This window comes from Anser brachyrhynchus (genome assembly GCF_964034855.1).
Source record: "Anser brachyrhynchus genome assembly, chromosome: 14".
Classification (NCBI taxonomy): Eukaryota; Metazoa; Chordata; class Aves; order Anseriformes; family Anatidae; genus Anser; species Anser brachyrhynchus.
In genome coordinates, this window is record NC_137709.1 from 313015 (window position 1) to 328334 (window position 15320).

The window sequence follows — 15320 nt, forward strand, 5'->3', positions numbered from 1 at the left end:
ATAGCGTGTGTTTTGGTTCACTCATAGTCAAGGTTATTCCTGTGTTGAGACTTAAGGGTTTTGTGTGCAGACCCAAACAGACCAACACTCTTACTCAGGAGTACACCAAATTTGGCACATGAGACACCTTGCTTTGCTGAAAGGAAGGGTTATACTTTAGAATATGTTTTAAAGGATTTGAATTGATTTTCTAAATTCTGTGGAAATTGTCATGTTATTGCTTTTCTAAAAAAAATACTGATCATGCTTGCATTTGTATCAGTTTGCTAAAGATAGCCATAAAAACCTGTGTTCTTTGATCTTTGAGTAAGAACTCCTTGTGTTTCACATGGAGCTCACTGCTGTAGTCTTAGATGTCTTAGTCTTGTATGTAATTCGTGCAAAAAGTAAAGTCATGGTTCAGAAGACAAAAATGGTCTGGCTAGATTCCTCTCATCTTTATTACAGTAAAACAAGATAAAGTGGTTAAGATTCCTGTTACAAATGGGGAGAGTAAAGCAGGGAACTGTTAAAACACTGTAAGAGAATTATAGCCTCAGCTCTTTTCCTGATGAGGCCCGAAGCAGTTTCCATGATATAAATACAGGCTTGCTTGTCATATGTGCAAACTGGAGCATATATGCCTACGGCTGTTTGATTGGTGTGCGCTCGTGCCTCTTCATACTTGGCTGGACATCCCCCACAAAGAGTGCGCTGTTTCTCCTGCGCTTGCGCTATTATTCCAGTGAGACTGGAAAGGTATTTTGTGCAATGTGTCTCATTCAGCAGAAGCCCAAACAGAGAAAGGAGCCAGTTTTGGACCTTCAACTGTCATGACAAAGCCTTACCTAAAGACAGATTGTTTTGAAATAGCCTGACCCCAACCTGTCAAATTAATTTTTGGTATGATAGTAGTGATTTTTTTGCATTTTAACACGGGAAGACAGAAGTGAGGGCTTTATACTGTTGCTTTTTTTTTTTTTTTTTTTTTTTTTTTTTTTTTTTAGAAAAAAATCTTCCATATAACTAACTGTCTGCAAACCCAGAGTACTTCCCCTGGATTCACCTCTGGACCACGTCGGATATACGACTTGCTCAGTGTTGCTGTTTGGTTCTGAGCCCACTTGGTGGTCATGCTAATAAGGATATCCAGTGAAATGTGTCTGAGTCTAGTTTGCATGATATTCTAGCCATGAAGAATACAATGAGAAGACATTCCTTCAGGCTGCTGAACTCCACCCCACCCCAAATTTCAGGTATCTTTAATGGGATTGTTTTCTTCTATATCCTTTTAGATAAGGGGTGTGACTCAACCTTAACAAGCAAGCATATCTGAACTGACTGCCAAGGCAACTTCAGGGACAACTCTGGTGGGAAGCCTGTTACCAGATAAATTCTGTCCCTACTAATCTGTTCTGGTTGCCTTCACCAACTTAGAAGTTGAAGACAGTTTGGAATTGCCATAGGTTATCATTAGGAGCAAAATCCAGAGCAGTTTCCTCACCACTTCAGATAAAGGAATAATCACAGAATATCCCAAGTTGGAAGGGGCCCACAAGGATCATTGAGTCCAACTCCTGGCTGCACACAGGACCCAAAACCAAACCATATGTCTGAGAGCATTGTACAAACTTATTTTGTACTACATTTACTGTATGAAGAACAGTAATTGATTACTACTTTGAATGTGACATATTTGCTATTCAGAAGTTTGATTTCAAGACCTGACCTGCTTTTTGTAACCTTATTTATTTTGCCTTTGTTACGGATACGGAAATGGTACTGCTTGAATCTGGAAAATTTATCTGAACTTTTGTGTGTGTTGAGTTCTGAGCAAAGTTTTCAAATCAACATGCGCAATATCAGCAGCCTTTTCCATAACATTAACTGCACATAGCACATAACAAGGAAACAGTACAGAAAAAGTCACCCTAGAATTATTTTACATTTGTTTGCACACCCTTTCACTTACGGCTACTTGCAGAAGAAAAAAATATGAACTAGAGGTGGAAAATCTACCAGCAAGCTGTAACTGGGGACAGATCTCAAAAAGTAGGTTTCTTGGCTTGGAAGAATTTTCTCCTCTTCCCATCCTCAAATATTCAGAACCCAATGAAGTTCATTCCTTTCAGTGATAGTTAATTGAACAGTTAATATGAACTCTAAGACAAACATACTTGTTCAGACTATTAATACCACAAATATTAGAATGTAACAATCACTTTGAAATGAAGTACTGGATCGGAAACACTGCTCTTAAGCTCAGAACAGCTTCAGAGTCCCATATTTTCTGGGATCAGGAGTAGGAATTTTTCCTCTCTACTTTTGCTAGCATATGACCAAACCCACACAGAAAGTTAGCCTAGAATGCAATGGAAAAGAAAAAAAAGCTAGGACAAAGGGAAATTAAAAAAAAAAGGGGGGGGGGGAGGGAATTAAAAAAGGAAAGCATGGAAGAAAAAAGAAAAGTAATAGCAATGAGTGAAATTTGTAGGAAGGGATGAAAACAGAAGATTAAACAGACTAGGTAAGAAGAAGCTTTTAGTGGGATTGCTCATCGAGTTGCACTTGTCTTTTTACATATAATGTTAAAGATTACAGAGTGCTTGCCTTGAAGCATTTTCTTTTTAAAACATGTTCTGCCATGGGACGAAGTACAGTGTTATCCGCGCACTTGCTTTGAACCTCTGGGAGTGTGAATATGAACAAACTTCTTCTACATGCTTATATCATGCAGCTAAGCTTGAATTGATCTCAAAAACAACAACAAGAACAAAAATGAGATTCAAACGACATACTTTTTTCATACAGTAGCAAATCTAATCAAGTTCAAGTATTCAAGTATAGCCATGATTTCTTGCTGATAAATTCTTCACAGCCTGTAGCAATGTGTTGCTTCTTCTCATAAAAAGTGTGGCAAATTCTTCAAGGAATTCATTTAGACTTTCATTGAAGGTGCATCTCAAAGAAAATGTGTGGTGCTTTTACTCAAGAATCCAGTGGATGGATTTTCTAGGGAAAGGAGCAAAATGGAATCTCTCCTTGTGGGTTCCAGACTGAATTTATTATGCTTTAGGAATGGACTTAATCCTGTTATCTTGGATTGAAATCTGCCCATAGGGTTTTTTGATTTTTTTTTAAGCAAGCTTTTGCTTAACTAGGTATTTTCATGGCTCTGAGGGCTTCAATAATTCCTACACATTCTACTAGCAAGTGCTAGAAGAGGGCAAAGCTGATAGGAGATGCTCCTGTTGCTATTGTACTTGGCAGCCATTCATCATAAACAATTCTGATGGTCTTTTTGCTTACAGACATCCGACAGATGCTTCTTGCAATCTCTAAATAGCTGCATGGCCAAATATGCCACCAGAATTTGAAACAGTTAATAGGGTAACATCATTCTCACAATCTGGGAATGTTATGATGTTTTTAATTTCCTTGACAGATATGCCTTATGATATCTGCACTATGCACTGTGTACTTCACAGGGAGATCTATATACCCAAAGGGTTCATTCCACTAAAGTCAAAGGAGTTTGTTTACCTAAGGACTGAAGCTGTTTCTTCTTGGGCTTAAAATCTAGGGTTTGATCATGTGTGCTGCTGAGAATCAGTACATCTACCTGGCTCCCTTCACTCTTTTGGAATTGCAAGTACAAGTGTAAAGTTGCAAGTGTAGTAAGGACATGGCAGCAGGTGAAATGAGCCTCCTCACTTGCCTAGATTTCCACAGCAGACTGCTGGGACAGTGTTCTTCAGCAATATAATTGGCACCCTGTGGGGGACGTGGTATACCAGGGATTTATAAGGAAGGTTATTACCTCATTGTAGTCTGCAAGGGTCTGCACACAAGCTTTGGTAAAGCAGGTATTTAGAAATGCGAATAATACTAACGATTTGGCATAAATATCAAGCTTTGTGCATTAAAAGCAATATGATCCAATATGGACAAACTCACTATGCCCTTCCATCTCAAAGGGTAGGTGACCTTGATAGGTGAAAAGATACAGCTTCCCAAAGAGTAACTATATCCCTTTTTAATTATGCTGGATGCTGAGGAGGTCATTTGAAGGTGGCAATATCTTTCCTTTTTGCCTTGGTTTTGGCTGGGATAGAGTTAATTTTCCTCCTAGTAGCTGGTATGGTGTTGTGTTTTGGATTTAGAATGAAAATAATGTTGATAACGTGCTGATGTTTTAATTTTTGCAGAGTAGTGCTTACGCAAAGCCAAGGACTTTTCAGCTTCTCATACTGCCCTGCCAGTGAGGAGGCTGGGGATGCACAAAGAGCTGGAAGGGGACAGACCCAGGACAGCTGACCTAAACTGGCCAAAGGGATATTCCATGCCATATGACATCATGCTGAACAGTTAATATGGGGTGGCTGGCCAGGCTGGGGGGACCGCTGCTCGGAGAGGGGCTGGGCATTGGTCAGCAGGTGGTGAGCAATTGCATTGTGCATCACTTGTTTTGCACACATTATTATTACCATTACCATTACTATTATTATTGTTATTAGTATTTCTTTTCTGTCCTATTAAGCTGTCTTTATCTCAGTCCACAAGCTTTTACTTTTTTTTGATTCTCTCCCCCATCCCACTGAAGGGGGAGGATGAATGAACGGCTGTGTGGTGCTTAGCCATCTGCTGGGTTAAACCATAATGCTTTCCTCTCCCCCTTCACAGGCACGAGATAAATCACACTCATAATGAACTCTTAATCATACCTGTTCCATGTGCTTATGAATTTACTCCAACTCATTCACACAGAAGGCAGTATTGCCTAAAGGAAGATGTCTGGCCCTGCAAATGAGGCTGTCAATGAAAACAGACACTTTGCTGATGAAAAATATATTTCCCTCCTATAGTGAAAAATTGCCCCTCATCAAGTACAAGTCCTGCCTGTCTCACCACAGACTACCAACTGTTTTGTAGAGGAGGCTGGCCAGAGGATGACATTAAAGGCAACCAGACTGTTGTGACAGCTTGTCTTATTACTTTATAGTTAGTGTCTGATTTTTGAGGATGGACACTAGTGTCCCCCAGTCCAGTTGCCTGTGCCATGTGTTGATTCTAAATGAATTGCTGAGTGGTAAAAAAATGGAATTCCTCTCCTAACAAAAATGCCTCTATTTTCAAAATCTGTTTTGTTAAATGCAAGGTTGACATAGCATGATAATTCTGAAAGCTCTTTTTTTTTTTTTTTTGCTACTATTTAATTTTTCATGTATTTTCATTATTTCATGTTGAGGTGTTCCATCTGAAAATAGGAAAATTCAGTGGAATGACCGAACATAACAATATAACATACAAACATAAACAATAGATTGCGTAGTAAGAGACTTGCAGAAGTTATTCAAAGGTTGTGCTAAATATTACTAAAACTGCATTCACCAAAGTCATCTTACCTTTATAGACTTTAACTGACAGTGCCAGCAACATTTCCCTTTAAGTGAGTAATAATTCTACTTCTCTTGCCTGTAATTCTAAATTTGTTCTTTAATGATTACTTTTTGGTCTTTGTTTCATGTTTAGGATCACTGTTGATTGAAGCCATTCTTCAAAGCCTTGTGTTTCAGTTGGTTAACATAAACCATGTTAGCTATTGGTAAGATACCATTGAATCAAATGTGTCTGATCTTAAAAGGTACTTAACTGGGAAAATAAATAATGGCAGTGGAAAACAGCTTACAGAATGGGCTCTCTGGAGTGATGTTACTGGAATGTTAAGGAAAGTACATATACGGGAGTGGAAGGGATGAGAAAAGAACCTGGAAGTTGTGCATCATGGTCTCTGCTTTACCCACAAGATCATATTGTGTTCCAGCAGAATTGTCTCTAGCTTGCGTTAAATTACACTAGGTTTTCTTAAGTGCTGCTGCAGCCAGTCAGTCTCACTAGAGTGTGATCTGCAATATATAGTCAATAGATATTTATGTCTATTTTTCTAGAGTAGACCGAAGCAGGGCTCAGGACCCCAAATCTGAAACTAGATTAATGAAGGACCTTCACTGCAGTCCTCCCACTGATCTCTACACTTGGATCCAACAGCATTCAGTCTTATTTCTGTGAAGCATAAGTGACTCGTTGTTTCTAAGTAGACATAACTCAACCTAGGAAAGATTATCAGTCTGTGTCAGACCATACATTCAAAGCTTCTTGTTAAAAGGAATTCTGGAAGCAACTTAGCAAGAAAACAGTTAGGCCACTTGAAGAGGCAAGGTGTGCAGACAACTAGTAGATCTGACAGTGAGGGTTATACCAACTGATGGGCACTGTTGCTTGAAGCGCAAACATGTTGAGTTTCTTTCTGTTTTGTAAGTCTGCAAGTGGAGATACAGCCATGGCCAGAGTGACTTTGGAGAGTCCCTCTGCAAGTTCGGCATTTTAAAGCACCTCTGAGTGTACTCATGTGGTCTGCAGAATGAGAGGCAGGATACACCATGTTGCCACGTCCTTGACTGACACAAGAAATGCTCATACAGTGGATAGAGATGCTTTCAAATTGTTCTGGGGACACCAACAGGAAAACAGAATTCAATACAGCATACCTGAGAGGACCCAAGTGCCTCTTGGAAGAGTGTGATGTTAGTGATGTATTGGAGAATGATGAGAAAGATGAACGCCTCTAAGAGAAAAAGGTTGATAACTGGAGTCAGAGATGCCATCTTTCATTTGAAAATTAATTGTGGGTGCAAAACTGTGATAAGTACAAGTTATGCTCATCAGTGTGTTGAAGTGCTGTACATGCCATGCAAGTTGATTTGTGGAAAATTAATGGAGATTGCTCACATGGCCTTTTTTTTAAAAGAATCATGAAGTTAACATTATCATCAAATTATGAATGCAGTTGAGGAAATTATGGGCTACTAATGAATTTGCTGTAGGTCTCTCCAGTGCATTTTTATGTTACATTTATATAGTTGCCTTTGTTTTAAAGATATATTGAAATTCTATCCCAAAGCAGTATTCTTTGTTGAACCAGTAAAACAGCAGATTAAATAAATAAAAAAGCTACTCCAAACTAAAAAATCATAGGGCCATTAGTGTTCTGTTTAAGTACTTCCACTATACATTCATTAATCTTAATGTCACAAAGAGCATCTTTAGGTTCCTTTTGCTTTTGAATATCCATATTTTCTTATTCCATTGAGACAATCTTGATACTAAAGTAATATGCTCTATTTTTCTATTTGCTAATTATTTTTTAGTTTATCTAGAATATATACTACTAAAATAATGTTCATTAAGCCCTATTGATCACTAAAAATCCATGTTATACTGCTGTTTACCAGTGATTATAGTCATGGGAAACAGGAAGAATATGCACTCTAACTTGATGTTTTGCAATTAGTGAATGATTTTTGTGTGTTTCATTGAAACTACTTCCCAAAAGTGCCAGTAAACTTGGCCAATTCCTTGCAGTAAACCAGAACAGAGTCTGGCTCTGGAAGTTATTCCTAGTTAATGTAATATCTGACATTGTGTGGTGGCACTGATTGTATGACAGCACTCTGATAACACTGCCTTGGGATTACCTCTGTTATGGCTGTGTGTTCTTGTGTACCAGTTACACTCTGTTTATTTAATAGCTCTGTTGCAGCATACTGGCAAATCAGTTGTCCAGTGAAGAGTTGTGTGGCCAGCTCAGTGTGGTAAGGATTGTGAACAGTATGGTCCTGGTGCATTAGTAGAAGTTTGTATTATCGCAACACTACAGCATATCACAACTATCAAAGCCTCTCTGCTCTCTGCTGAACGGGCCTCTGGGACAGAGGAGTCTCTGGAGTGGTTGAGGGTCTTAAACAACACAGCAAAGAAGCATTTTCCCCATTCAGGAAATCTTATCCTGTTAATTTTAATCTGTTGTCTTTACTGATTCGCTTGTGTACTGTTTTCTTTCTCCAAAGCCATCCTTCGCATGGCTAATCTGGCGAAAGCATGAGCTGTTGTTCAAACTCAAACAAATCATCATTTGGCATTGACAGTCAAAGATTTCTGCTTTCTTGACCATTTCTGTCCCATATGGTCTGATTTTTTTCCTGGCCAGAACTATATAAGATGTTCCAGGGCTGTGCTGTGTCACATGGTATGTGAGAAGAACAAGCCATTTTATTAACTGCTTTCCAAAGACCATTTTCTTTCTCTGTCACTTGCACTGAAAGCAGGCTCAGTTCTGATGTTGTACTGTTGCAGCCCTACTGAAGAAAAAGTCTTTCATGTAACTAGCTTGATTAGATCTTTTGTTACCAGTTTTGAATATGAGGCACTGTGGGAAGGATGGATCAGATCCTGCGCCCATTTATAGTGTGTATATACAACACAGTTCCAGGATTTCAGAGGTATTATAACAGGGAGCAGCATATGAAGTCCTGGCTGATATAGTACAGTATTTTCAGAACAGCAAGATCAACACAGCAAGAAGGAGTGAATTTGCTTTGTTCAATTCACAATGACATTCTTTATTGAGGATTCTGCTTTCATCTCAAAAGATGTATGTAATTTCTGCAGGTTTTGTGAATGTGTCAGGAAAGGCAGACTGACTATGTGAGCATGAACATGGCACCATCTCAATCCCTGCTTAGCGCTGAGAGACAGATACAGAAATTTCTAGGAAGCTTATTAAATCCACACTTATTTTGTGGGTAGACAGAATACCTCTTTATCCAAGGCTGTCAGTCTGTGCTAATAACTAATAAGAAAAATGTTTAAAAAAAAAAAAAGTACATGGGACTTGCAGGACAGAGGGATACTCATATTCCCAGTGATACGGAAAACAAACAAACAAACAACAACCCACCTTCACTTCCCTATCTGCGTATCTTGCTGATGTGCTTGGATTTATGCTTACCATATCATTTTGACTTAGGACAGAATTTTCCCCAAAATTTAGTTGACAGAAACTGTTGGTTAGTTTTTTTGCATTCCCTTAAAAATGGCATAGGTGACAAATTCTAGTCTGATATGGGCTTTTGCATGTCATTCGTTTTCTGCTTCTACAGAGACCCAGAATGCTAATGAGGACTTCAGCGCTTCTCTCTTGTAGTAGACTGTAGGAATGTTGTATGAAAGTCTGAGTTTGGCACAGGATCTTGGGAGAGTTCAAGGGTTGGGAAGGGTAGCAGGAAGAGATTGTAGATAGATTCTTCAGACTAAAATGCCTGCTTTGTGGTTATCCCAGACTGTAAGGCTTGGATTAAATGACCTGTCCTCTCCAATCCTGTAGTCTCAACATCATTAATCCTTATGGTAAACAAACTTGTATCTTCTTTGCATGGTGCCCCTTTATGAGAAAAAGAAAAGGGCATGTATGAAATCTCCACCACTATGTCAGACTTGCATAAGGAAGCCTGGTTGTGCTGGGATCTCCCTTGCAGGTTTTCAGACTTGCAGAGATTGCAGTGTTTGGAGAAGTGAGCTATCTTGTGTTCCATAGCCATGTGAGCTGTCATGTTGCAGTGTCCACTGATAAATAATAGTATGTCTTATTTCTCACAGGGCTTCCAAAGCAGCTGAGGACAGAACCTTAAGGATTGCCAGGCAGTAGGTGTTAAAATAACTGGTACAGAAAGGAACAGAAAAAGATGGCAGTCCACATTTGAAAGAAGTAAACACATGGACTCTCACTGATAAGAAATCATGTCAAAAAAAGGACGTAGCAAGGGCGAAAAGCCTGAGGCACTGATTCTTGCCCTACAGGCTGCCAATGAGGAACTCAGGACCAAGCTAACAGACATTCAAATTGAGCTGCACCAGGAGAAATCTAAGGTGAGTGAGGGTTTGGTTTTAAATAAAAGTGTCTGCACTGAAGGAAAGAAACACATGAAAAAAACAGTGTCACAGAAATCAACAGATGCAACTCTTCTCTAGAACAGTGGTATGATGTGCTGCTGCTTCAGTGGAAAAGACCTCAGTAAAATACCAAGGTACAAGTTTAATAAGACTTTGGCCCTCAAATGGAACGGTATACTTTTTGTAACATCTTTGGCCGTATTCCAATTAGTGTTTTTCATACTATCCACTCAGATTGTCTCTAACTATATTATTATTTTTTAATTTCCAGCATCTAGAAATTGTGTACTGTTGCTGTTTTTGAATAAGTGAATTTTTGAATATATTTCAGCAAGATATGTCTTTATTTCAAAGTAGAGTGAAGTAGTTCTTAAATGTATAGCATGAAATTCCATGTGGATCCTTGTAATCTATCTGCAATGCAGCCGAACTGTATTTTGTACATTAAGGTATGTATACATTATTTCGAGCTTGTTCAGGTACCAATGGTCTGTCAGCATTACAGTCTGATATCCAAAGTTAGTCAAAAGCCAGCTGAGTATCATGTGCAGAGGGTATAGCCATGGCCCTGTCTGTTCATACCTGTGAAGGTTTGAGGTTCCTCACATAAACTTTAGAAGCCTTTGGTACCACCTTAGGGCTGTGGGCTGCAGCCTCAGCTCTCCCCTACATCATCTGCTGATGTCTTGACTCTCTTCCTGCATCATCTGCACTAGGGCAGCCCTTGAAAGACACTAAGATCTTGTTACACTGTTTCAGCCTTTGTAGCCTGTAAAAAGGTAATGGGCCAGTTGTTATCCAAGTATGAAATACTGGCTGTTATTTTACACCTATTCTGCATAAACCCTGCAGACCTTCTGCTAAAATCCTTGCAGGCAGCATCAGTTTTCCCACATGTGATCCTGACGTGGCCTTGCAAAACAGTGTAGATTTTGCTCTCCAAAGTGCTGCTCCCTCATCATTTAGGGATGCTTCTAGTGGCACTCACAGTGCATCTGTGTTTTATAGGCAGAGTGCAGCTTTTGTGCAATAAACCCTTATGTGGTAATTGCTAAAGTTCCCTGACCATGAGTGAGATTAAGACAATCTTCAATCTGTCTTTTACAAGCAGTGAAGATAAACAAGGAAGCAGATACCATAATTCTTTCAAACTCATTCTGCATCCTCTTCTTTCATATGGTCAATGACAGCCTTGGAAAGTAAAAATGCTTCTTTTGTGTATTCCCTGCAAGCTCTGTCATTCATATGTTGCACATAGGCAAGGCTTAGTTATTTTCTTAAGGAGCCATAGGAGGTCAATAAGAAAACTGATGGCCGAGGGAGATTCTGTAGTGCTTTCCACTATATTCTAACTCTTGCTGGTTTTTTATCATTGCAGCTATGGAATTTTGATATGGTACTTGCCAGTGCTGGTTTTTGTTACTAGACATCACTTCAAGGATGGGTCTAAATAATGAGAGCAACAAATGTAGTAAAGCCTTCAAAACTGAAAAAAAAAAAATCTTACCTGAAATATATTTAAATGTGCTTCAGAGTAACAATGGAAAGAACCTGAGCAGAACGTGAACAAAACAACGAAATTGCTTGTGCTTCAGTACCTCTCAGGAGGTCCATCCATAGGTGCTCTCATCTGTTCCTGTGACCAAATGGGACTGAATGCTCCAGATATCAAAGGAATTGTCATCATGGAGGAGCAAGGGGCTAAAAACTACAGTCTCAGGAAGCAGATCACAATTCTGAAATGTTCTGCAATTTGTATCTAGAGGAGCAGCAATCACTGCAATTTTAATTGTGATGTAGAAATCAGATTTTAGCTTTTCCCCCCTTTTTTCCCTAGACATAAGCAGATTTAGAATATACATCTTAGTACAACCTCATTTGCAAAATGATGTTAAAAATAGGATGCCAAAATGGACAGTCACACAACATCAGAAGGAGTTTTAAGAAATTGTTCATCCCACAAAGGGTTCAAACCAATAGGATCTTTGAATTTTCCTGTCTCTACTAGCAAGAAATTCACTCTATCACTGAATCCAAAGAGGACCCTTGTGGTCTTTCATTGAGCAGGTCTCTTTCACGTTACTTCAAATATAGTAATCTTTCTACCACAAGACCCTCACTCTCTCTCCCTTTCTTCCCATCAGAAACGTGCATCTACACATCAGCTTAACGCCTAATGGCAGTTAGATAAACTAGGCAGCCTGGAAAATAATAGGTGCAAAACCAGGCATCCCAGTACTCAGCTTGGGTTGTACTCAGGTCCTGCGTGGGTCTGCACTGTGCTATTGTGATACCCAAACTACTTTGTTGAAAGTTTACGTGTATCTTTTTATGTCACTCCAGAATAGATCACATACAATAATTACACCTTATTTTGTAATGCATTCAATTCCCTTTTTAATAAACAGGAAGACAACGGTTAAAGAAATAAAGAGAGCATCAGGCTCATTTTTAGTCATGAGTATTCAAAATCAAAGATGAATTTAGACTGAAAAAGGAGTGAAGGCAAACCAAAAACATGCCTAAGGATTCTCAGGGTGGGGTGGAGGGTGGCGGGACACTAAGGTTATGTGTAGCTTTCTTCTCAGAAGTGATCTATGTAATGGCATTTGAATTTCTCATGTGAATCATATAGATGTGATTAAAAGAGATTGCTTTTTAGTCCCTAGCTGAAAAACACTTTTTTGCATATGACGTGTTATTACACATAACTACCACACTGATAACTGCTGAAGTCCTGCAGAGAAGTTAGTGGGAGCTGCAAGTACATACCAACTTTAAATAACGTGTGTACTGAATATTTTTCATTGAAAAGTTCTTGTGTGTTCCAGAGAACTGTGTAGGGAATTTTAGGAGAATCTTTCAGATTTGTTTTCCATGGAGCTTTCTGAGAAATATGCATCTCATTTTTAAAGTCTATTAATTGTCAGAAGGACTCGAAAACCGAAGTAAAAAGGTAGGAAGTAAGAAAACCGAGACTTGATTGAAACCGAAGTAAAAGTACGCTTTCAAACTCTTCTAACAACTTATTTTGGGAAAGGTAAAATGGCAAAGCTTGAGACAATAAGTCAATCAGCTCTGCATATAGTCAGTAGCACTTTCTACCTTCACTAAATCCTATCCAAGTAATCAATTAGGCCTGTATGCTAGACCACCAGTGGCTCTTGGAGGGCTTTCAGATGACCTGCTACTATGTTTGTTCATATATTTTTTTTTTCTCCCTTGATTTTTCTTTCTGAAAGGTTTTCTCTTGTTCATTCTTTGTGGTCTTTATTTAAAAAGAAATAGACAAAGTAGTTCTTACTATCGCAGAAGTCCCAATCTTTTTCACTGTAAATAACAAACTTACTGAGCTTGCTCTGAACTGAAAACTTTCCTTGTCAGTGGCTTATCTTTGGTGTAGGTTCACATGGGATTCTATTGTGAAATTGCTCAGGGTTATGAAGTTGGACTTAGAGATATGTTAGTGCAAATGTACTGAAAGCTGCCTTGTAACTTTGATTCCAAAGCTATGGTCCAAGAACTTTAAAAATTATCTTTAATCTAGAGTAGCAAAGGACATTATTTTAAGTAAAGCTAGCTGTTCCATTAGTGTAATAACCAGTGAAGCATGCTTTTCTGTGGATTCATGTTCAAGAGCTGACTACATATGCCCATTAAAGCTTCACTTATGGATAAGAAAATCTGCAAAAGACGAGATGTTTTCCGGTCCTTCAGACTCTCACCTTACCTCAGTTGGGATCCTATAGATGCACATACTTCTGTCTCATGTAATTGACTGCCCATGGTCATGAAAGTTGTAGGAATCTTGCTATTGCTAAGCTCTCTACTTTTCTTATGAATTTGGCTGAAACTGACTGATGGGTTAAAAAGTTATTAGACAAATGCATACATATATACAGGATCTTATTTCTTAAGGGAAAAATGAAAGTTTGTGTAGCCTCATTGAGTAAGGCAAGATACCTAGAGAAGACAATGATGTTTTGGCTTGAGTAAAGACAGTGTAAAATCTATGTGAGGGCTGTAGGAGTTGGCCCATATTTTGTGGTAGGAGGATGGAGGAGCATCTAGGGTCTGCAGCAGGGTCTTCTTCACTTTGATAAGGCTGTGTGCCTGGGTGAGCTTGCTTTGATAATAGTATCTTGGTAGCAGGTGACTTTCATTTTGTCTCAACTTAGGTTGCTAAACTAGAAAGAGAGAAGACTCAAGAAACTAAACGTATCCGTGAAGTGGAGCAGCGCAAGCAGACTGTGCAGATCACAGAGCTAAAAGCCAAACTTCATGAGGAAAAAATGAAGGAGCTGCAGGCTGTGAGGGAGAACCTCATCAAGCAGCACGAGCAGGAGATGACACGGATGGTAAAAGTCCGAGACAGTGAAATCCAGCGCCTCAAGTCAGCGTTGTGTGCACTGCGGGATGGGAGCAGTGATAAAGTAAGGACAGCGCTGACTATTGAGGCACGTGAAGAGGCCAGAAAACAGTTTGACTCTGAGCGCCTTAAGCTTCTGCAGGAAATTACTGAACTGAAGTCTGCAAAAAAGCAGGTAGACGAGGCCCTTAACAATATGATCCAAGCTGACAAGATCAAGGCGGGTGATCTTCGGAGTGAGCATCAGTCCCACCAGGAAGCCATTTCTAAGATCAAATGGGAGAGTGAGAGGGATATTCGCCGCTTGGTTAGTAACCCCTCCTTGAACCAAAACATTTCATGTGTTGTTTTATGCTGTAGTGAGTTTGCTTCCTGTACCTCTCAGGTTTTTGCGAATCACAGAACTCTGCAAAGCACCTTGGCTTGCAAAAGTAATAAAAACGTTGCATTATTGTATCCCAGCATCAGATAGATCACAGTGAATCCACTAGAGTGACCACTAGGAGGGCAAATAACTCCACAGAGTAAGAGTGATTGGTCCAGTCCATAAGGAATTGATTTGCTGAAATGCTAATACATCTGCCATGCAAAGTATTAGAAAAAGAAGATGTTTGCATCTGCACTGACAGCTTATTAGTTTCTTTAACCATTGTGATGGTATCTTAAACACATTAAACACAGAGCATGGCAGAAGAAGAGAGATCTTTTGCTTTAATCTTGGCATAGCCTTCAGTAATTACTGGAGAGAATGAGCAAAATAAGACCCAAAATTGGCAATGGTGCAAGTGGCCATGTTTCCCTATCATGCAGCGAGCTGAGCCTGCTTAGTACATTGGAAAATGTGGCTTGAAAACTGAAATTCAAGATTGGTCAGTTAAGTAAAAGAGATGGTGATTTAAACAGTATCAGGAGTGGTATTTTTGAGTTTAAAGCATTGTAGTTGAACCCTGGTAGGTGGCTAAGCACCCCACTGCCACCACTTACCTCCCTTCCCCTCCTCCCCCACAATGGGAGGAGGAAGATAATTGGATGGTAAAAAGTTAAAAAAATCATGGGTTGAGGTAAAGTTTTATATATATATATATATATAAAGTATATATAGGTTTAAAACCCAAAACAAACAAATAATAATAAATGTGCTGATCTTAATAGAAGCTTTAATTTAAAATTTTCTTCCCAGTCA

At 39.1% G+C, this 15320-nt stretch overlaps 1 protein-coding gene across 14 annotated transcripts in view; it reads left to right on the top strand.

Annotated features, from left to right (window-relative positions):
• The window catches only part of JAKMIP2 (janus kinase and microtubule interacting protein 2), a 47847-nt gene that overhangs the window by 9341 nt on the left and 23186 nt on the right, over positions 1–15320 (top strand). For 4 of the 14 annotated variants that reach the window (XM_080555242.1, XM_080555237.1, XM_080555244.1 and 1 more), the window contains exons 2-6: positions 987–1235; positions 4188–4346; positions 5512–5584; positions 9475–9744; positions 13947–14444. In XM_080555242.1, coding sequence (XP_080411368.1) covers positions 9616–9744; positions 13947–14444 — 627 coding nt within the window. In that variant the 5' untranslated portion in view covers positions 987–1235; positions 4188–4346; positions 5512–5584; positions 9475–9615. The remainder of the gene's footprint in view (positions 1–986; positions 1236–4187; positions 4347–5511; positions 5585–9474; positions 9745–13946; positions 14445–15320) is intronic. The other 10 variants (XM_080555233.1, XM_080555240.1, XM_080555241.1 and 7 more) reach the window with 5 other exon arrangements.